The sequence below is a fragment of the Lagenorhynchus albirostris genome, chromosome 5 (genome assembly GCF_949774975.1).
Source record: "Lagenorhynchus albirostris chromosome 5, mLagAlb1.1, whole genome shotgun sequence".
NCBI lineage: Eukaryota > Metazoa > Chordata > Mammalia > Artiodactyla > Delphinidae > Lagenorhynchus > Lagenorhynchus albirostris.
Genome location: NC_083099.1, coordinates 4,252,415 through 4,275,861, shown reverse-complemented (window position 1 = coordinate 4,275,861; position 23,447 = coordinate 4,252,415). Strand labels below are relative to the sequence as shown.

Genomic DNA, 23,447 nt, shown 5'->3' with positions numbered 1-23,447 from the left:
CTCTTATAAAGCTGTTTTGATGATATCAAGCCCACCAGACAATCCAGGGCAATCCCCCCTTCTCAAGGTAACTTAATCACACCTGCAAAGTCCCTTGTAAAGTAGCGTATTCCCAGGTTCCAGGGGTTAGTACAGGGACATCTTCGGGGGGATAGGGCTTTATTCTGTCCAGCACACACACACTCACACACACACACACACATACACGCGTGCGCACACACACATATGCCTGTGTGGGTATTTATGTATCACACATAAATTAAGACCCCTCTCATCCAGAATTATCTGGGAATTAGCCGTTCTGGATAAATTAGTTTTCTGTATCACTATATGCAAATCATGTTTTAAAACTTTCTTAGTATATGGAAAATGTCTGAAATGTGCTGTCTTCCTGTCTTTGAAAATGGGATCCTCTGTAATTCTCCCTCTCCTTGAGGAATTGAGGGCTACCGTTGTAAAACATCAATATTGAGCTGAGCTTCAAATACAGCGGTAAATGCAAGGGCAGGAACAACCCTGTGATAATTTTGGGAGGACTAGAAGATCCACAAGGCCATAAAAAACACTGACGTGGCTTGGCGTGAGGTTACGGCTGTCACCGTGAATGGGGTTTGGAAGAACCTTTGCCCGCAGTTTGTTCACGCTTTTCGTGGATTTGAGAAGGTGAATGAGGAGTCCAAAGAGGTCGTCAGCAGCGTAGTGACCCTCAGCGAGAAGCCGGAGCCAGATCTGCAAGGGGACGACTTCATGGAACTCCTTACCGTGCGACACGAGGGGCTTACTAATGCAGACCTGATGGAATTGGATCTTCATCCAGCGAAAGGATGAAGAGAGACAAGAGGAAGAAGAAGTAACTGAAGAACCGAAGGGATTCACGATGCAGGAAATGGCAGGGGATTTTCTTTATTTGAGGCGGCGCTGCTAGCTTTTGAGGTACAGGACCTGAACGTAGAAGGGTACACGGAGGTTGCAGCAGCCGCTCAGAATGCAACCCAGTGCTACCGTGTCATCTGTGACGAGAAAAAAAGAGCTACTACCCAGGCATCGCTGGATCGATTTTTCAAGAGGATGGAGAGAATTGAATCCAGCAAGGAACCAGATCCTGCGCCATCGGCGTCAGGCGTGAGTGACACTGCTGCTTGCCCTCCGTCCCCTATTGCTGACGATCCTTCAGCTCTGCCATCTCCCACCTCCCCTCCCTCCTCCAGTCAGTAACTCTTCCTGCTGTTCCCTCGATGCCAGCCCCTGGAGGCCAGCTGCTGTCCTGCACTGCTGTACTTTGCAAGGGACTGCACTGCAAGATTAGAAATGTTTTCTTTATTTTTTGTGTTTGTGTTTTATGTATTATTTGTTTGAAAAGTATTACAGCCTATTACAGTACAGTACTATGTAGCCAATTGTGTTAGTGGGGTACCTAAGCTAACTTTATTGGATCTCCCAACACATTCCGTTTGTATGTAAGGGACTTACTGTAATTAGAAATTGGCAGAAAACATACACATCCTCTCTCATGGAAGAGAGTATCCAGATAACAATTAATCACATGAAAACGTGTTCAACATCATTAGCAGCTAAGGAAATGCAAATTAAAGCCTCAGTGAGGTATCACTGAACCCTAGCGGAATGGCTAAAATAAAGCATGTTGATAGCACTAAATGCCGGCGAGGATGCAGAGAGACTGGATCACTCCGCTGGCGAGCATGTAAAATGGTACATCTGCTCCGGAAAGCAGTCTGGCAGTTTCTTATAACGCTACATATGAGCTCACCGTACATCCCAACAATTGCACTCTTGGACATTTGCCCCAGAGAAATAAAAACTTAGATTCACACAAACACAGAGAAACGTTCATACCAGCTTGATTTGTCATAACTAAAAACGGGAAGCAATCCATTGTCCTTCAGTGGGTAAATGGTTAAACAAACTGGTACATCCATATCGTGGATTACTACTCAGCAGTAAAACAGCGAAGTCTTGATACATGCAACGACTTAGACGGATCACAAGAGTATTGTGCAGAGTGAAAGACATCTAGTTTCAAAAAGTTACATCCTGTATGACTTCAATTATATAGCCTTCTTGAAATGACAGAATTATAGAGAGAGGAATAGAGTTGTGTTTGTTGGGAATTCAGAAGTGGGGGGAGGACTGTGGCTAGTGAAGGGTCTCACAAAGGATGTTTGTGATGGACTGTTCTGTGTCTCGACAGCGGTGGTGCGCACACAAATCTACCCGTGATACAATTGCATAGGAACACATATATCCATCAGTGCATGGATCCATCCTCTGTGTCAGTATCACTCCCCTGTGATATTGGGGGAAAGTGGGGGAAGGATGTAGGTGTTCTGTCTGTATTCTTTCCTACAACCGCATGTGAATCTGTACTTAGCTCAGAATTAAAAGTTTTTTAAAAAAATAAAAGAACAGGCATTGAGGCTGAACGGGAGAGCATGGACTTTTGGATCAACAAGGTTGTGTTCAAATTCCGGCTCCACCACTTACAAGCTGTGGGACCATGAGCCAGTTCTTAACCTCTCTGTGCCTCAGTTTCTTCTTTTTTTTTTTTACCACAATAAGTTTAGTGAACATTCATTATCTCATATAGATCCAAAGTTAAAGAAATAGGGGAAAATAATTTTATTTAAAAAATGTATTTTTATTTTCATAAACCCTTAGGATTTGCTCTCTGAACCACTTTCATACATAACGAACAGCAGTGTTTACCATGTTGTACATTATGTCCCTAGTGCTTATGTATCTTACTGGGAGTGTGTGTCTTTTTTTTTTTTTTTTTTTTTTTTTTTTTTTTTTTGGCTGCCTTGGGTCTTCGTTGCTGCGTGCTGGCTTTCTCTAGTTGTGGTGAGTGGGGGCTACTCTTTGTTGCGGTGCGTGGGCTCCTCATTGCGGTGGCTTCTCTTGTTGCGGAGCATGGGCTCTAGGCACATGGGCTTCAGTAGTTGTGGCACGCGGGCTCAGTAGTTGTGGCACGTGGGCTCAGTAGTTGTGGCTTGCGGGCTCTAGAGCACAGGCTCAGTAGTTGTGGCGCAGGGGCTTAGTTGCTCCGCGGCAGTGTGGGATCTTCCCGCACCAGGGCTCGAACCCGTGTCCCCTGCGTTGGCAGGCGGATTCTTAACCACTGTGCAACCAGGGAAGTCCCTGGAAGTGTGTATCTTTTTTTGACTGCCTTCATCCAGTTCCCCCTCTGCCCACAAATCTGATCCTTTTTCTGTGAGTTTGTTTTTGAAGTATAGTTGACCTACAACACTGTCTTAGTTCCTAATACACAATATAGTGATTCAGTATTTCTGTACATTTCAAAATGATCACCACAATCAGTGTAGTTACAATATGTCACCATACAAAGGATATTACATTATTATTGACTATATTCCCCACACTCTACATTTCATACCTGTGACTCATATATCTTGTAATTGCAAGTTTATCATGTACCTTTAATCTCCTTCACCAATTTCTCTCCTCTCCCCACCAACCTCCCTTCTGGCAACCACCTGTTTGTTCTCTGTATCTGTGACTGCTTCTGCTAAGTTTGTTCATTTGTTTTGTTTTTTAGATTCCACGTATAAGTGAAATCATACAGTATTTATCTTTCTCTGTCTGATTTATTTCACTTAGCATTATACCCTCTAGGTCCATCCATATTGTTGCAAATGGCAAGATTTCATTTGTTTTTATGGCTGAGTGATATTCCAGTGTGTGTGTGTGTACACTACATCTTTATTCATTCATTTATCGATGAACACTTATGTCGCTTCCATATCTTCTATTGTAAATAATACTGCCATGAGCATAGGAGTGCATATATCTTTCCAAATTAGTGTTTTCATCTTCTTCAGATAAATGCCCAGGAGTGGAATTGCTGGATCATATCATAGGAATATAAATTGGTGCAGCAACAATGGAAAACAGCATGGAGATTCCTCAGTTGCTTTATTTAATAAAATTTTTTTGTTTTATTGAGATATAATTGACATATAACATTGTATTAATTTTAGGTGTACAACACACTCATTTGATATACGTATATATTTTGAAATAAGTACCACAGTAAGTTTAGTTAGCATCTACCAACCTCACATACTTACAGCTTCTTTTTAAAGTGAGTACAATAATAATACTTCCCTCCTTTACTCATTTTGATGATTAACTGGCTCAGAGTAGTCTGAGCTAGGTTTTTCTCTTTTTTTACATTTTATTGGAGTATAGTTGATTTACAGTAGTTGTGTTAGTTTCAGGTGTACAGCAAAGTGATTCAGTTATACATATATATACATATATCCATTCTTTTCCCATGTAGGTTATTACAGAGTATTGAGTAGAGTTCCCTGTGCTATACAGTAGGAGTTTGAGATTAACATACACACACTACTATATAAAATAGGTAACCAACAAGGATCTACTGTATAGCACAGGAAACTCTACTCAGATAGGTTTTAAAAATATGGTATTATAGACAAAAGCCACTCATCACGTACACTGGATCATAAAAGTATTTTGTCTTTTCATCTAGCACTTAAATAGCCAGGTACTCTCACTTCTCTGCAAAATTTTAATATCACAGGTATTCTCTATTTTATTAACTTCTGCCCATTCCTCTCTACTTTCATGGGATTTACTCTATTCTTTTTTCTTCCTTTGGGCACAACTCAGGAAACTTCTTCCTTTTTAATATATGCATTTGAAACTGTAGATTTCTCTTTCATTAACTGTTTTAGGCAAATCACAGATTTTGGTATTGGCAACCCAACATTTTCACTGTCACTCAGTTATAAACATAGCTGATTTTTTTTTCTTTGATCCAAGAATTATTTGAAAATGTATTTTTCAGTTTGTAAACATATGAAGGGGGACCTTAATAGTCTTAATAATTTTTGGAAATACGTTAAGCTTTCTTTGTGGCTTAGCATGTGATCAGTTTTTATAAATGTTTCTTATGTGCTTGGAAAAGAATAAGTATCCTTTAGTTGTTGAGCATGGAATTTCATCTTCATTCAGTACCTTAATTTTGTTAATTTGGCTTTTCATATTTTCAGTATCCCATTCCTGGGCATATATCTGGAGAAAACCATAATTTGAAAAGATACATGCACCCCAATGTTCATTGCAGCACTGTTTGCAATAGCCAAAACATGGGAGCAATCTAAATGTCCATCGACAGAGGAATGGATAAAGAAGATGTGGTGTATATATATATATCTGTGTGTGTGTGTGTGTGTGTGTGTGTATACACACACACATATATACAATGGAATATTACTCAGCCACAAAAAAAGAATGAAATAATGCCATTTGCAGGCACATGGATGGACCTAGAGATTAACATACTAAGTGAAGTAAGTCAGACAAAGACAAGTATCATGTGATATCACTCATATGTGGAATCTGATTTTTAAAATTGATACAAGTGAACTTATTTACAAAACGGAAACAGACTCACAGATTTCAAAAACAAACCTGTGGTTACCAAAGGGGAAATGTGGGCTGGGAGGGATAAATCAGAAGCTTGGGATTAACATACACACACTACTATATTTAAAATAGATAACCAACAAGGACCTCTACTGTATAGCACAGGGAACTCTACTCAATATTCTGTGATAACCTATATGGGTAAAGACTCTGAAAAAGAGTGAATATATGTTTATGTATAACTGACTCACTTAGCTGTACACCTGAAACTAACACAACACTGTAAATCAACTATAATAAAATTTTATGAATAAATAAATAGTGTGTCTATTTATATCAACTTTACATTTTCTTCTAGGTTACCTTCCGAACCAGAATTTATCACTGTAATATTAACAGCCAAGGCGTGATCTGTCTGGACATCCTGAAAGACAACTGGAGTCCGGCCCTCACCATTTCTAAAGTTCTCCTGTCCATCTGCTCTCTTCTTACAGACTGCAATCCCGGTAAGAGACTTGTAATCCAGTGTAGAATTGGAGCTACTCAAGGCTTGAATGTCAGACCTTAGTAATTTGTTTACCACCGCCAATACTACCACTAGCACTATTATTTTTATTCTTATTGATCTTAAATTTTCATAGTTTGTAACTGCTTTCTTTTTCAATTCAGTCTGGTCATTGGTCTTTCAAAAACTTATTATTTGCCAAGAAGGAAAAAGCATAGTGTGATAAGCATGAATGAAAAATCATTTTAGATGGGGAAGTGCATTTAAAGAATGCGTTACAGAGGCTTCCCTGGTGGCACAGTGGTTGAGAGTCCGCCTGCCGATGCAGGGGACACAGGTTCGTGCCCCGGACTGGGAAGATCCCACATGCCGCGGAGTGGCTGCGCCCGTGAGCCATGGCCGCTGGGCCTGAGCTAATAATAAAAATTCAAATTGAATAGCTAGATGTTTAATTAGGTGCCTACCAGAAGATGTTCATTTGGGAAACGTGGGCTATTAAAATCTGACAGCCACCAGGCAGCACCACACAGACGTCACCATTTTCGCATCTCAGTAATCGTGCATCCTTACAAGCTATTAGGGCCAAAAAACTCCTGAACTAGGAAATACCCAAAAAGTCAACGAGGAAATACAGCTTCCCAGGAAACCTGAAAAGAGCCTGTGGCCAAGCCCCTGAGGCTTGCTGGTGTGCTTAATGCTGAAAATTCTTACTTCCTGTCTTCCTAGATGCACGATTACATGTCTTTGACCAGCTTCTTCTAACTAAAAGACTAACCAACTGCCAATTTTTTTACATATTTGGGTGTATTTTGGAAAATACAAAAATCCAAAGGTTTTTCATTGGGGTTTTCATTGATGTTCTCAATGAGAAATTCTTCATTGAGTAGTTAATTAATAGTCTTAATGTTTTTTGAGATTCCATCTACCATGTTCAGGAATGAACTCACTAGGTAAGTGAAGTTTTAGACGAGAGAAATGGCAAGTGGGAATCGAGGTCTCTCTTAGATCCCTGGCTGGTTAATAAAACGTGAAGAAATTATCATCTTTTCCATTTTTGTATGTTTGTTGTTTTTCAATAATAAAAATTTTTTTAGTGAAGGCATTTAAAAGCAATCTAATTAAATTGTGATATATGTAGACTATATATAACAAATTAATGTTTTTAACACCAAAAAGAAAATATAGTTGTGCAAGATCATTATAAAATATTTTTAAATTAATTCATACTTCATGCCGGATAGTGAAGTTCAAACTAATTTAAAACTAAACGACAAATACTTTGTTTTTTCAGTCTCACTATTCCTATTTCAATCCTATTTATCTCTGTGACTGTATAACCTCATTTGGAGGTCTTGTCTTAAAAAGGCTTTCTGTGTGTGTGATATTTCCTTTCGGAAATGTTGCAACGAGGGGCTACATCTGCCTCCCCACTCTCCAGAAAATACTTCTTCTGGGGTTTGCTGAAATTTGGAGACGAGGGGTTTTTCTGTTTTTTAGAGAAAAAATTTATTTTGAGACGTAAGTCACTTATTCAGGAAACTTTTGGTGTCAAGTTATCATGCCGTACACCTTAAACTCACAGTGTTATATGTCGGTTATAGCTCCATAAAACTGGGGAAAAAAGAAAGAAAGCAAAAAAAACTTCTGAGACTCTACTATTTATGAGGCACTTCTGAGCCTCACACAAGGTGAATAAGAAGTCTTCACTTCTTATACATGGAATAAGATGTCACTTCACACTTAGAGCAAACTCGGTGCTGAGAGGCAGTCCTTACCCCAGAGGGAACCACGTGAGCTGAAATGGACCCATCACCTCATTCTCTTCTCTATGGAGGTGACCCTGCGCTCCCCCAGAGGCTTCTCTCGGCAGTCAAGAAAGGTTTCTGTTCCGTAAGTTAGAGTTTTTTCTGTGTCTCAGAAAATTAGAGACACATTCTGCAAAAAAAATTAAAAAATCACCCCTGGCTAAAGCAAAATCACACAAATAGATTTTGAAAATTATGCTATGAATACTAAGAAAAAACCTAAAGCTAGTACTGTTCCTTAAGTGTCACCAACTAGCCTATCTGGTATAAGAATAGAATACTCTCTGTAAAATACATGGTAACAAACTAAGTGTTCATGCTTTAACACACATAAAAAAGGTTTCTAATCGGCACATCATTTACAGGTACGTTCACACTTCTGGGGTTTTAAACAAAGTTATCAAAAACAAATCAAAAAAGCCCATTGTTTTGTTCAGTGGATTTATTTCACACTGTTTTCTGGTACACTTCCTTCTAGTCTCTGTTGATTTTTCTCCCTAGATTTATGTTAAACTTCAATCTAACCTATTTTCAAACAGTCACAAATGTAAGTTTGATAGACTATGAATAAAGATTTTCTTACACTGAATCTGCAGACCTATTTTAACACCAGAAGTGCTGTCAGCTCAGAAGCAGGCTTTGCATGAAGACACAGATTTAACCAACTTTATAAGGGCTCCCACTCCTGTTCCTACATGAACTGGGGGGTTTTCTTCCTCTTTTTTCATATTTTTCTCATAATTTACATTTGTCTCTTTCAAGAATTTTCGGTCCATTCAGAACAGATGTTTTGTGTTTCAGTGTGGGGCTACACACCCTTTCTTGCACGGTATTGATAGTCAGTAGATGTAGATTTAAAAACCAGCTCCACTGTTGATTACCTGTGTGACCTGGTACCAGCCATTTAACTTTCCTCACCCTCCGTTCATTATATCAAACGGACATTATCCTCAGCTGCACCTACATCACAGGATTCCTGTGAGTTTAAAATGAGATGGTGTATGTGAAAGCCCTCTGTCAGCATAATGGATTGTTCTTGATGTTATCTCTCAGAATATTTAGGACTCCAAATGGGCATCCATTTGATGTGATAAGTACCCACTCAGCTGCATTTAACTGAGAGAAGATAGTATTAAATAATCTCTAACAAGCACCACCTCCTCAGCATGGACCCTCTTGGATTTTTTCATCTGAAAAAAAAGCCTAGTCCTGAATTAGCAGTGCCGAGACTATATTATCTCTTGGGAAGGATTATCTGTCAGGTGGCAGATGTCCAACCGTTACCAGCCAGTTGACCGGTGCACCAGGGGTAACTGTTCTGTTCCCAGCAGGTCTGTTCTAGGCAGGTCTCCCTGTTCACACTTCACAGGGGTGTTTATTGGGCCTGCCGTGACACTCTGCCTAGTCAGGCATAGCTGGCTGCCAGAGTATGGCTGTGACACACTGCTGGGGGCAAAGGGACAGCCAGAGGAGAGGAGGTTGATGGGCTCAGAAGGTCAGCACCAGCCTCCCGGCTCCTCTGCCTGTGGTCCTGCCTGGTGAACATGATGTAATCCATGAATTGCTGAAGTTTACAGTAGGAAACACGTTTCCATCTTTCATGGCAGAGCCCCTGTTTGTAAACACTCTCTTCTCAAGCGTGTATAAAACTTAAGCTCTGTTCTATTTAATGTCATCTTTTAAAGTTGGTTTTTGCTGTTTCGTGGTTGCCTTTTCAAACTCTTAGCTGTTTTAGCATATCCTTTATATGAAATCTGTTGATTTATTATTTAAAATCTGCCTATATAACGGTCTTCAGGCCTATTAATAATGGGTATTTTCCCTCATACAAAATGAACTATACTGGGAACACTGACAGTTATGAGATAAAATAAGGTCAACAGTTTTCCTGTCCCAAATGCTTTATTCACAGAGTAATGTCCAGAAATATTAGTAATTTTTTTTCATAAATCTGCGTAACATCTGGCATCATTAATCTCAGTTCTTTCTGCTCTACTACTGTTGCTTTCTAAAGTGTTATGAACTTGTTTGATTCTTTTGTTGTGGTGGTGGTTCCCTAAGTGCTGAAATGGAAGATGTTGGCATTTCATAATATGGGGAAATTCTGAAAAGACAACTTGGTAGTTATAAACTTTTTTGTTCCACACTCTCAGTTCATTTGTACCTAAGCCTCTGTTTCTGTGGTGTGTTCTTAATAGAACCATTCAGGCCTTTTTTTTTTTTTTTTTTTTGGCTGCAAATCTCTACTGAGCTGCTAAGCTTTCCCCTTCATTCTGACTGTGACCCTCAGGCTACTAACTCCTCTCTGCCTCAGCCTTCTGGTCTGTATAATAATGTAGGCATAATGATAGTGCCTACCTTAGGAGACATCATGAGATTCTTGTGAACTGGTTTGATTCTAAATGTGATTCTGACACTGTATCATGCAAAAATTCCCCCCCAAAAAACATATACCACTTAGGAGATGATCGGAAATTGGAAAACCAAGTATTGGATATTGAGGAACGATTGCCAGAAATTTTTAGGCATAATAAAACAGAATTGTGAGGCTGAATTTTTTATCTGTCCTCTCCTTTTAGAGATCCGTACTGAGTGCTTTGCAAATACACTCTGTGTATTTCATTCCCTGATAATCTGCTTCACACTCCAGGCTGCCTGTGGTGAGCCTGGCCAGCAGGGTCCCGCGTCCATAAACAGCCGAGAGGTCGTCGTCCACCACTTTTCAAGCAGGCAGAACGTCCCAGGCCAGGTCACTTGAAGATGCTCTGAGCACACCCACAATCGTCACACTCCTCCCCTCCCCCCCTTCATCTGCCGAATGAAATCAAGGATCGGGTGCTCCCAGTCTCAGATTTATGCAGATCTTTATTAGAACAACAAGTGGAGCTAAGAATGGCAGCTAATTAACCCTCCGCCTTACACAGCGATTAAGCCAAGGGTGCACGCAGCTGCAGCTTCCCTGGCGAGAGTTCCGTTCTTCCCAGATGCAGCAAACGGAGGGAGGAATCTGCTCCCCGGGACCCTTTGATAGGGTTCAAATGGCCTCCTCCTTCCCCAGCATCACAGCCCTTAGCTCCAGATCTCTTATGGCCTGTTTTTAAACAACTAATACAATCCTTATCCACCAATTGTCTCAGATACATTAACTTTGATTGTTACCAATTGCTTGTCTTTGCCCTGGTTATGATTCCATAGTAAATTGTGTTCCTATTAAATATTGAACTTTTTGATAGTGACTGCTGAGGGGTGGGGACCATAAAATAGGATTAATTATTTCAACACAGATGTATTTGTGTGGATTATTTACACTGAGTGTGTGAGCTCTTAGGCTGATGCAAGGTACACAAATGGAATTTAAGAGAATTCCGTTGCTTACAACAGCAGCGCAAACCTTGCTTCCACATAGCCCATTCTACTCCTACACTTGAGAACTGGCAGAGAACAATTTATTTAACTGAAGTTTAGGGAAAGGTGTAAAAGTGATAAGCCTACCTGTTTTCAAAGCAGTCTATCTTAACGGGGATGCAAAAAAAAAAATTGATTTTTCTAGAACAGACATTACACATGGCTACGTAGACATCAGATATCTTCTGATACCTATGACTTTTTTTAAAGTGAGAAACTTATAATGTAGACATACACGGTACCACATACAGCTAACTTCAGGCTGTTTTCCTTGTTTGTGAAGAATTGGCTTCTCTTCTAGAATATTACATGTTGAATTCCAAAAGCCATTCCAATCAGTACTTCCAAATATAGATGTAAATAAACTGTAATTTGTGGTCATTTATCTTCCCTGATGCCGTATACAAGAAAGAGAAAGCTGTAGTTATATGTAGTTAATTAAACTACCTGGTATTTTAAATACCAGGAGTTAAATGGGGACCAAAAAAATGTATAAAGGGCTTTGGGTTCTGGCTCAGAGTTCGCTGTAGACTCCTGGGGTCACTGCCCCGTCTTGCCCCATCGGTGCCCATACGCTTACTCAGATCAATTTGGAAATACGCTGTCTAGGGTGTGGAGGTTCTAGAAGAACTGAGGCTTCGTTGAGAAGGATGAATAAAACCAGGGAATGTGCATCATTAAAGAAAATGACGTTTCAGTTTTGCGAATGAAAGAAGTTTCACAGAAATTATTCTGTACCATCATAAATTAGGTTAGAAAAAAACCAGAAAATAGAAATTCTGAGATATTCACCTTGACCTATATATTTATAATTGTGACTCTTGAATGCTATTAAAAGGATTGTCTCCCTACCTTGTCACTCTGTAAAAAGAAACCCTTTATAGTTATCTTACAAGGTATACTGGCGTATAATAATGAAACTGAAAGATCCAGTTGTAACATTTTGTCAAAGGATGATTTTCTGGGAAATATAGAATGATAAAGGAAACTTAAAATTACCTGATCATGGGTTCAGACTTCGGATTGCCATGTAGTGAAACAAGGGAAAAGGATTCCTCTTCGAGACAAAGAGTTGCCAGGTAAGGATTGGGGGCTTTAGTGTGTAGGTGAGAGACAGAGGTGCAGGTGTCCTAATCAGCCTTTGGTGTTTCTATTGATGCTTCATGTAGGCAAGTCGTTTTTTTTTTTTCTGCCCGTAGACATAAAATAAACTTTATTTTTAGAGCAGTTTTAGTTTTACCGCAAAATCGAGCAGCAAGTACAAAGTGTTTTCATATACACACACCCACAGCCTCCTCCACTGTCAGCATCCTGCACCAGAGTGTACATTTGTTACAGTCAATGGACCTGCACATAGGGTTATCCCTCAGTGTGCGTAGATTACATTAGAGCTCACTTCTGGTGTTGTACACTCTACAGGTTATGTCAAATGCATGATGATATGTACTGTTACAGCACCACATAGAATAGCTTCACCGCCCTAAGAATCCTCCATGCGCCACCTGGTCATCCCTTTCTCATCCCTAACCCCCAGCAACCACTGATCTTTTTCCTGTGTCCATAGTTTTGCCTTTTCCAGAAGGTCATATGTTGGAATCATACAGTATTTACCTTTTCAGATTGGCTTCTTTCAATTAGTGATATGCATTTAAGGTGGCTCCATGTCTTCTCATGGCTTGATGGCACATTTCTTTTTAGCTCTGAAAAATATTCCATTGTGCGGTTGTAGCACACTTTATCCATTCACCTACTAAAGGACACCTGGGCTCTCTGTTATTTTCCATGGATCTATTTATCTATTCTTTCACAGTGCCACACTGTTTTGATTACTGTAACTTTATAGTAAATTTTGAAGTTGGAAAGTGTCCGTCCTGTGACTTTGCTCTTTTTCTTTAATATTGTGTTGGCTATTCTGGGTCTTTTGACTCTCCATATACTTTAGATTCAGTTTGTCAATATCCACAAAATATTGATAACTTGCTGGGATTTTGGTTGGGATTGTGTTGAATCTCTAGGTCAAGTTGTGAAGAACTAGCATCTCGACACATTGAGTCTTTCTATCCATAACACAAATAGCTCCATTTATTTCGTTCCTTTTTGATATCTTTAATCAGAGTTTTGTAGTTTTCCTCGTATAGATCTTGTACACATTTTGTTAGATTCATACCTAAGTATTTCCTTTTATCGGGTGCTAATGTAAATGATACTGTGTTTTTAATTACAAATTCCACTTGTTCATTACTGGAATATAGGAAAGTAATTGACTTTTGTACATCAACTTTGTGTCCAGTAGCATTGTTATAATTACTTATTATTTCTAGGAGAATTTTTTTGTCTCTCAGATTTTCTACCTAGACAGTCATGTCACCTGTGAAAAAATACAGTTTTATTTCCTCCTTCCTAATCCGCATACTATTTTTTTCATTTTCTTCTTTCCTTCTTCTTAGTTAGGACTCCCAGTGTAATGTTGAAAAGGAATAATGAGAGGGGACATTTTTGCCTCTTCCTGACCTTGGTGAGAAAATGAAAACTTCCTCACCATTAAGTATGATGATTGCTGTCATTTTTTGGTAGATTCTTAAAATCAAGTTGAGGACGTTTCCCTCTATTTCTAGTTTGCTGAGGGTTTTTTTCATGAATGGGTGTTGGATTGTCAGATGTTTTCTCTGCATCTATTGATACAATCACATGATTTTTCTTCGTTAGCCTGTTGATGTGGTGGTTTTACATTAATTCATTTTGTAATATTGAACCAGTCTTACATACCTGGGATAAATCCCACTTGGTGGTGATGTATACTTCTTCTTAGATATTGCTGCTAATATTTTGTTGAGGATTTTTGCATCAATGTTTATGAGAGATATTGGTCCGTAGTTTCCTTTTCTTTTAATGTCCTTGTCTGCTTTTAGTATTAGGGTAACGCTAGCCTCAGAATGAGTTAGGAAGTATTCCCTCTGCTTGTATTTTCTGGAAGAGATTGTAGAGAATCGTTATAATTTCTTCCTTAAATATTTGGTTAGAATTCATCAATAAACCCATATGGGCCTGGTGCTTTGTGTTTTGGAAGGTCATTAATTACTGGTTCAATTTCTTTAACAGGTATAGGCAGTAGGCAAGTCTTTATCTGACATAACCTTCACTTTGCTATCTTTCCTGAACAGCCAACGTGTCTAGGTTAAAAAGAACATTAGCTGCTTATTATTCTTTTGATAGATCATTGTCCAGAAATGCTGACCTCCAAAAGCTTTGTTGCTTTCATAGTTAAATATATCTCCTTCGTAGGTTTGGTTCTTTTAAAGATGGTAAAAACTAGGGCTTCCCTGGTGGCGCAGTGGTTGAGAGTCCGCCTGCCGATGCGGGGGACGCGGGTTCGTGCCCTGGTCTGGGAGGATCCCGCATGCCGCGGAGCGGCTGGGCCCGTGAGCCATGGCCGCTGGGCCTGCACGTCCGGAGCCTGTGCTCCGCGACAGGAGAGGCCACAGCAGTGAGAGGCCCACGTATCGCAATAAAAAAAAAAAAAAAAGATGGTAAAAACTAGACTTTACCATATTTGTTGATATATGGGATGAGATGCACTTAAAACGTGCCCATAAAGTTTCACCTTCATAACTTAACTTAAGAAAAGGGCCATTGGGGAAATTGCTCCCAGTGGTGAATATGAAAATACAGCCTGGGATTTATCATCTTCCTGTTTTTTTTCTGGCTTCCATTTCCTTACCTCTGACCCAGGGAATAGCTGTGACCAGGGAAGAGCTGTGCTCTGGCGTTCCTAAAGCAGGAAGATGAATCCCAGGGTCACAACTGCAATTCCGCTCTCTTTTTAACCATTGTGGAGTTGTCCACTCATCCTTTGTAAGGATTCTGATTGGTGTGTCCCACGACAGCATGTACAGTAAAAATCTCACCATTTCAGTATAATTAAGAAAAGGCCAGCCTGATTAGTTATTTTTTAATGAATTGTAGGACATTTTAAATGAGTGAAGACCGAATACTTTTAAGGACATATAAGGAACATTAGTAAAATGTTTAGACTGGATGCCCTGTAGACTCTGCTTTACCAAGGAAAGGGGTGAAAGTGGGTTTTTCACGTTCAGAAAAATACAGAAAATGGTTATAATGAACCCTAATATATCCCTCACCTAATACAGATTCAAAACTTACTTTTATTTAGGGTTGAGGTATTATTACAGGTTAGCAAGTACTCTTTTAGACAGGCTAACTAGTCTCAGATAATATTGCTTTCCACCATCCATTTTCACGGCAACCCTTTTTAAAAGGGATGAACCAGTCAACTTCAGAACGGGTTGTTGCCTCACAACTGAAGGGTGCAATGTGTGTTGCTGTGGACAGTAGGCCACTGAGTGAAGTCGTTTTTTTAAGGAGAAATGACGATAAACTATTTAAGTAACACACGTTTGACATCGTTACCATGCACTGTAGTGTTTTAATATGGAAACTTTAGAATTCTGAAACATAATAAAACACCTCTGATTGTCCAGAAATGCACTTGTGTGGACAAAACATTGGATGATTAACAGTTTGCCTTTTTAATTTGGATATTTGAGATCGTATTGTCTGGGGAGAAATATCATAATTATGGGAATTTGAAGAGTTCATGTAGCCCTCCCAGTGTCTGGCACCCTTAACAGATCAGCCGTCATCTTTACTTTTCCTTATTTTCTAACTCAGCCTTCCATTCAAAATTGGGCCTGGGAAGGGGCTGTCAGTAACAGCATGTGCAATAATTCTTATATTAAAAAGAAGATGCTTCTAAAATGTCAGACTAATTATTCCTACCCAAGAGCAATAACTTCTTTCTCTTTTTCTTCTCTTTCTGTTTGTCCCTTAAGAGATCCTGGAGCCTCGTGCTTATTATGGGTGTTGAATTTCTGGTTGTGTCATGTTGGTGAAGAATCCTGTACTAAGCAGTACAGGACTTCCTTAAACCACAGGCACATGTCTTTCCACGACAGGTGTGTTCCTGGGAAAAAATTATAAATCAAAATATTTTTGGTGTATTTGAAGAACCTTTCTGCTGCAGAGTAGCCTATGGAGGAGCGAAATGAAGCACTTTTAAACTTGAGTAATGAACACCCCCATTTGTTTTTTCTTAAAAATGCAAGAGTTTTTTCCCCCTAATTCAGCACTGCCTTTCCTTTGAGGGCATTTCCCCAAATTAGTCATATTGTTTGTGATATTCAGGTGCCTAGGCCAGCGGACAGAAGCCTGCCAGCCGTGTGCCCACGTGGGCAAGCTTGTAGGTAGGACCTTTTGGGAGGACTTCACATCAGTGAAGAGCTTCGTGGCCACACCTTACCCTGGCGACTGACTCTTCTGTGCAGACTGGCTCTTGTGATGGAAACGTGTTCATCCACAGTCTAATTCAAATACATAAGGGAAATTAGGATGAATGGAGACGTAGAGGACATGTCTTTACAGTATATTGAGCTTTGGATGCCAGCGTTAGGTTTTTATAAGAAAAACTCTAGAAAAGATCACTCAGCTACAGTGCATGAATAAATAACCCTGCTTCACTCGGGCAATGACACAGAAGAGTACCAGCCACCCCTGGTCCTCTGTAGAAGGGTGCATTTACCTGAGGAATGTGTGTGGTTTTTATCTAGGCAAGGGTCACATAGGGCTGGTGTATAGTAACTTCAGCCTTATCTGGAATAGTTTTGAGCCTGCAGAGAACGCATGCTTTCAATGGAGTTACATTCCAAATACCCTGGAGAAGGAATTCCCTGGCAGTCTGCGGTTAGGATGCCGAGCTTCCGCCGCAGGGGACCCGGGGTCAGTCCCTGATTGGGGCACTAAAATTCCTCAAGCCACGTGGCGTGGCCAAAAACAAAATAAAAACAAACCAACACAAATACTGTGGGTAGCTTAGAGTTGGGATTCATCACATCTGAGCTCAAAATAGCCTGTGTCTAGTGCGGTAAACGTTTTTAAGTGAAAGATTACTGTTTGTGGGAGGGTTTTGTTTGCTTGTTTGTTTAATTCTCTGGAAAAGTGATTTCAAGTTGCAGTTATTCTAACCAGGCAAAGAAGTCTTTGATTTACATGCGAGAGTTGCGTTTGGGGAGCTCATTTCTAGCCATGGGTATATTCATAGTGTTCATCGTGGAAGAGGGTATCTAAGGTGAAAAAAAAGGGGGTTATAGATGCATGTACTCCTTGATTATGTATCTGTGGTGGCTTTTTCTTTTTTCAAGTGGAAATATCTTTAGTGTATTTTCTTGTAAAAATAATGCATGCTTCTTAATTTTTTCTTAAATCAAATGTCCTTTAAAGGTAAGTATTTAATTTTCCTTTGAGGCTCTTTGCTCTGCAAACTCCAATTCAGTGGGACTCAGCAAAGTATATTTGTCAGTTAAATTTGTCTCATTATAATATGGTGTAGATTTAGACTCACTGACCTCAACTTTTTAGCCCTGGCTTTGACCCACTTCTGCTTAGCATTCCCTGTGCATATTTTCTTATCCCTTAATTAATATAAATCTAGACATGGATTAGCTGTTGCTACACATTTTGTTATAAAGTCATCTATTGCTGTCCCTGCAATAATAACCTGTAATTTATTGGTTTGGAAGTTGATCTCATTAAAAAGTTGCTGTATATATTAACTCGCGATGGAAATTCTCTTCGATCTACTTTTTAGAAAATGTCACTTGAGGGTTTTCCTTGTTAGAAATCAGCAGTGATCTATTTTTTCTTTAGAGAAACACAGAGGAAATGATGGGGTGGTCTGAATCAGTACTTAGCCATTTCTACACTCTCCCCAAACTGAAGTCTTCCTCCACTAAAATCAATTAATGAATGTATTTCTTAGTGTCAGAATTTAGTAAATTGTCTGTTTTTGAGGTGTTTTTCTCCCCATAAATTGTCTTTAAATCTTTAACATCTGATGGTCTTTTGGGAATTGGGTAAAGCTGTTGAAATATCTGTTCTGTCCTTGTCAGTGAAAGGCTCTGAAAACACAAATAAGAAATTGAAAAGTGAAGCAGACCCTCGGTATAAACAAACACCGTCTTTACTCGCATGGAAATGTGTCTTTTACTCAGAACTCTTTAGCCAAAGAATGATTTAAAGACTATCTTTCCTTTACTTGAGTAATCTCTGAAGAGTCGAGGACATTTAGGCTAGATCTTAATTAACTTTTTCTTTATTTCTTAAATGAAGGTCATTTAAAGATAAAGATTACAGTGGTGGAAAAAGGGCTCATTAATTCTGCTGAATCTAGAGTAAAGCAAGATTTGTTTTAAATGATAGGGAAGGAATTATGCAAGACTTGTATATTTTAGGTCACAGGTCTTTCCTATTCCCCTAGATAACCTCTCCCAGTGGGTTTTTGTTTTGTTTTGTTTTTTACAGTTTAGAACCAGTAATAAGTTTCTCACTCTTTAAAATGAGCCGCCTTTCCTTCTGTACTCCCGTCTTTTTTTACTTTGGTCATGAGGTAGCACAGCACTGATTTAATGCTTAGTCACATCACTCCATTAACCCGTATAATGAATATGCGTACTAATTATACGTGCTGCTTTTCTGTACCTCTGTCCATGTTCTTTATTATGACTTACTCTGTTTCTGTTGTGATCATTTTATTGAGCATAAGTATTGATATTTTATTGCCAATCATTTGACTCTGTTTGGGCAGAGTAAGGTATATATAAGAGATTAAAGTTCTGCTATGGTAGGTTCACGGGGAACATTGAGATTAAAGTTCTGCTCTGGTAGGTTCCAAGGGGAACGACCCAGCATTCGCTGTTTGGCTTTATTGAGAGCTTCAGTCAGGAGAAACGTAACTGCATCAGGCTCTGCTAAGTGGTTTCGTTCCAACAACGAGAGGTATTTTTTTCTGTCTGTTGTCCAGCTGTCCTGTGGTCTCTGGGTCTCCACACACATAGAAAGGCACCCGCTCTTAATTCCAGGCAAGGATTTGCCCCAGGTGTCTTTTCTATCACTTAGAATATGTAGAAATGATGAGATGATTACGGAGCTGGGAATAGTCTGTGTAATTCTCTCAGATCTTCACTATATGCCACTCTTTTCGTTTTGGGCTGCACCTCGCAGCCTATGGGATCTTGGCTCCCTGACCAGGGATTAAACCCACACCCCCTGCATTGGAAGGCGAAGTCTTAACCACTGGACCACTGGGGAAGTCCCCGAGTTACGGGGTGTTGTTGTTGTTTTTCTCTATATGCCACTTTTGAAACTCAAAGTGCTATTTCTTGGTTGGTTAATTTCTTCTGCAATTCAGACTTCTCTCCCCATTCAGTCCGTATCTGTAATGTCGTGGTTTGTTAATACTTGTTGGTGGTCGATGGGATCATTCTAACATTTACTGTCAGAAACACCTATACCTGGTTTACGAATGACATAGCATGGATTTTACCTACTGTAAATTTTATGAGCGGATACATGTTTAAAACGTGATAACAGCGTGAAACACCCTCCAGGATGTTGGCTGTCCCCCCACCCCTGCCTCCCCCACTCGGAAGGACCCCTCAGCCCAGAGGCCGTGGGCCCCTGATAGCTTTTCCCTCGGCCCAGTCCCCGTGTGGCTGCCACATCCCCCGTTCAGGTGGCCCTTCCGGGAGGACCACCTCTGAGGTCACTGACACCACCCTGACACACCGGGGAGGCCCCTCTGTGATCACACCGGCTGTTAAAGAGTCCTTCACGCACAGAGGACTTGTTGATGAAGCAGCTCTGTGAGCAGGCTGGAGGGAAGAGCGATGCTCTTGAGGGAGAGCCCTAGACTCCCTCCTCCTGCAAACAGAAGCAGCCAGTGTCCGGTGAGCCACACTCCCACAGCGGCCTGTTCATCACCGCCTTCGGAAGAGCGCCCCCTTCAGGGATCCTAGCAGAAAAAGCGGTCGAGGAAGAGAACGGACCACATCAGAGGTCGTCCAAAAAAGTAGTGCAACCCAGATCACCTTTTGAAAGAGACAGATGCTGGAGCTTCACAAATGCGCTCTTACTCACCTTTGACCCGCCCTCATTAGCCCAGGGACTCTGCTGCACTTTACTTCCTGGGCTTCGTGATATAAAAACAGAGCACCTCTGCACAAACCCCGCCTGGGCCCCAGGCTCTGATTTGACTCCTCACTCAAGCGTGAAGGGCCCCCCTATCCTCCGAAGCGATCACTGAGCTGGATGCAGGGCGAAGTGAAGGGGACCAGCCACATACTTATGTCTTTAGGACGGAGCTTTGTGGTGGGTGTCTCCTTGGTTATTCCTTCTCCTTTCTGCCTTTTCCCACTAGGCGGTCTCTTCTCTCTTATATGTATTTCCGGCCTCTTGGTTTTTCCGCTGATTCTTCTCTTTTTCTTTTCTTTTTTTATCCCTGTTGGTCACCTGCTGCCCTCCCTCTTTTTTTTTAATTGAAGTAGAGTGCATTTGCAGTGTTAGTTTCAGGTGTACAGCATAATGATCCAATATTTTTATAAATTATACTTCATTTGAAATTATCACACAATATTGGCTGTATTCCCCATGCCAGACAGTATATCCTTGTAGCTTGTCTATTTTATACATAGTCATTTGTATCTCTTAACCCCTTCCCTTTTCTTGCCCCTCCCCCATCCCTCTCCCCACTGGTAACCACTAGTTTGTTCTCCATATCTGTGAGGCTGTTTCTGTTCTATTATATTCATTTGTTTTTTCTTTTTTAGATTCCACATGTAAGTGAAAACATAGAGTATTTGTCTTTCTCTGCCTGACTGACTTCACTAACTATATAGTGTTCTCTAAGTCCGTCCACGTTGCTGCAGATGGCAGAATTTCACTCTTCTCTGTGGCTGAGTAAGGCTTCATCGTGTACATATACCACACCTTCTTTATCCATTCATCTCTTGATGGGCACTTAGGTTGCTTCCCTATCTTGGCTGTTGTGAATATGCTCTTATAAGCATTGGGGTGCATGTATCTTTTTGAATTAGTGTTTTCATTTGCTTTGGATATATACCCAGGAGTGGAATTGTTGGGTCACATGGTAGTTCTGTTTTTAATTTTTTTAGAAACCTCCATACTGTTTTCAGTAGTGGCTGCACCCATTTACATTCCCCTAGGGTTCCCCTTTCTCCACGTCCTCGCCAACATTTGTTATTTGGTATCTTTCTGATGATGGACACTCTGATGGGTGCGAGTTGATAATCTCATTGTGGTTTTGATTTGCATTTCCCTGATGATTAGTGATGTTGAGCATCTCTTCATGTGCCTCTTAGCCATCTGTATGTCTTCTTTGGAAAAACGTCTACTCAGGTCTTCTGCCCATTTTTTAATCAGGTTGTTTGTTTTTTGATATTGAATTATATGAGCTCTTTACATATTTTTCATATTAACCCCTTATGAGATGTATCATTTGCAAATATCTTCTCCCATTCAGTAGGTTGTCTTTTCGCTGTGTTGATGGTTTCCTTCACTGTGCGAAAGCTTTTAAGTTTAATTAGGTCCCATTTGTTTATTTTTGCTTTTATTTCCCTTCTCTGAGGAGGCAGGTCCAAAAAGATATTGCTTAGACTTATGTCAAAGAGTGCATTGCCTACGTTTTCTTCTAGGAGTTTTATGCTTTCCTGTCTTACATTTAGGCCTTTAATCCATTTTGAGCTTATTTTTGTATATGGTGTGAGAAAATGTGCTAGTTTCATTCTTTCCCATGTAGCTGTCCAGTTTTCCAAGCACCACTTATTGAAGAGACTGTCTTTTCCCCGCGCTGCTCCTCCCCTTAACTTTTTTAACCTTTCTTTCACCCAGCAAAATGTTAATTTAAAAAAAAGAAGAAATGAAAAAAGAAGGAAATCCAAGCTATCTTTCTGATTTATTTTTGTTTTGAAAGAGCTTTATTTATTAGTATCTCTATAACCAGATGACTTAGCTTGTAGTGTCTGTTGGCCTAGGGTAACCTTGGAATATTCCATTTCACTTCATGTGCCAAGTGGTGACTCTTGTTCTTCTGGTATGCCAGGGCAGGAGTGGCCCGACAGCTCTCAAAAGGGCTATCGTGTCAAGTCTGAAATTGTGGCTGAACACTGTGAGTGGTGTCAGAGCGGGCGCCGTTCGCAGCCAGTACATACCTTCTTAATACCATGGCCTCTTTCTCCAGCTGACCAGCTTCTTTTTATAATCCAGTCTGGAAAATATATTAAATACAAAGTCCTATGCTCTGTAAGTACCACTGCCAAAGCCGTATCATGCACGTAGCACAATGATCTCATTTTGATGTTCATAACATCTTTGTCCTGTGTGTGGATGGCATGTTTGAACACAATGAAGGTTATATACTTTGCCACGTTAAAAAAAATATTAAGTCAAAGGAACCAGATTATACCGAGTTTTGAAGGTGTCAGGAAGACAAGAGTGTTGCCCACCTCTTTCTCTCACTAGATAAGTCGGTGTACTCATTTATGAATTGAAGACAGTGCTTCTGACCCTGACTGTCTTGCAGTGTTATTGTAAAGACACAAGGGGCTATGTATCTGTAAACACTTTGAAGGCTGAGTATTGTTGTACAGAATGTATTGAACTGAAGGCCCATGTTAACTCTGCAAGGTGTGGTGACCTTTGAGTTGTCTAAAAAAACAATTTTGTTTTTTGAATAAAATCTTTAAATTGCTCCTTCATAGTTCTGTGAATTTGGAGTTTCACATGTGACAGAATTTACTTTCTAGAAGGAAAGTAACAGGAGGAATGAATTATAAATCAAGCTTGACTTAATGATTTCAATTTGCTTTAGTCTCCCATCTTTATAATCCAGGTAATTTAAATATTCATTGCTATCCTCTGTCATGTATTAAATGAAGTATAAATCTGCTTCTTTATTCCCAGCACCCATAATGCACAAACTGTATGTCCTCATGCAACCTCATCCAACCAAAAAACTCTCCAGGGAACTTTGTCTTATTTCAAGCCCAAGCCTTTATTAATCTTTACTGCCACCCCTCATGTTCCTTTGCTCTTACCTTGTATAAAATATAAGTCTCAGGTCTAAAGACAGCTTAAAACATATCAGAACATTATATAGGATGGCAAACTGCACAGAGAGAAAGTTCCAGAGATTGAAAAGGGATTTGAGTCTGCGCATGTATCAGAAGAAGCCACCTGGGACCAGCGAAAGAGCCTCCACAGAGCAGTAGACACAGTGATTCCTGGACCTCACGCAAGACTCCCTGTGAATGGAAACACCTTACAATAAACAGGAAGTCCCCAGAAGACATTGCCGTAATAGTAAGGGTAAATTAGCTTTGCAGCAAAGGCTACTCTGGACCTGCCCTAACAAAGTTGAAAAGCAAGCGTGAAAG

General features: G+C 40.1%; 1 protein-coding gene across 6 annotated transcripts in view; it reads left to right on the top strand.

The window, feature by feature from the left end:
- Positions 1-23,447, top strand: part of LOC132520827 (ubiquitin-conjugating enzyme E2 E2) — a 385,603-nt gene that overhangs the window by 299,683 nt on the left and 62,473 nt on the right. For 3 of the 6 annotated variants that reach the window (XM_060149539.1, XM_060149538.1, XM_060149540.1), the window contains exon 5: positions 5,789-5,936. In XM_060149539.1, coding sequence (XP_060005522.1) covers positions 5,789-5,936 — 148 coding nt within the window. Of the gene's footprint in view, positions 1-5,788; positions 5,937-6,661; positions 6,838-10,319; positions 10,823-23,447 lie in introns of those variants that run through there. The other 3 variants (XM_060149535.1, XM_060149534.1, XM_060149536.1) reach the window with 3 other exon arrangements.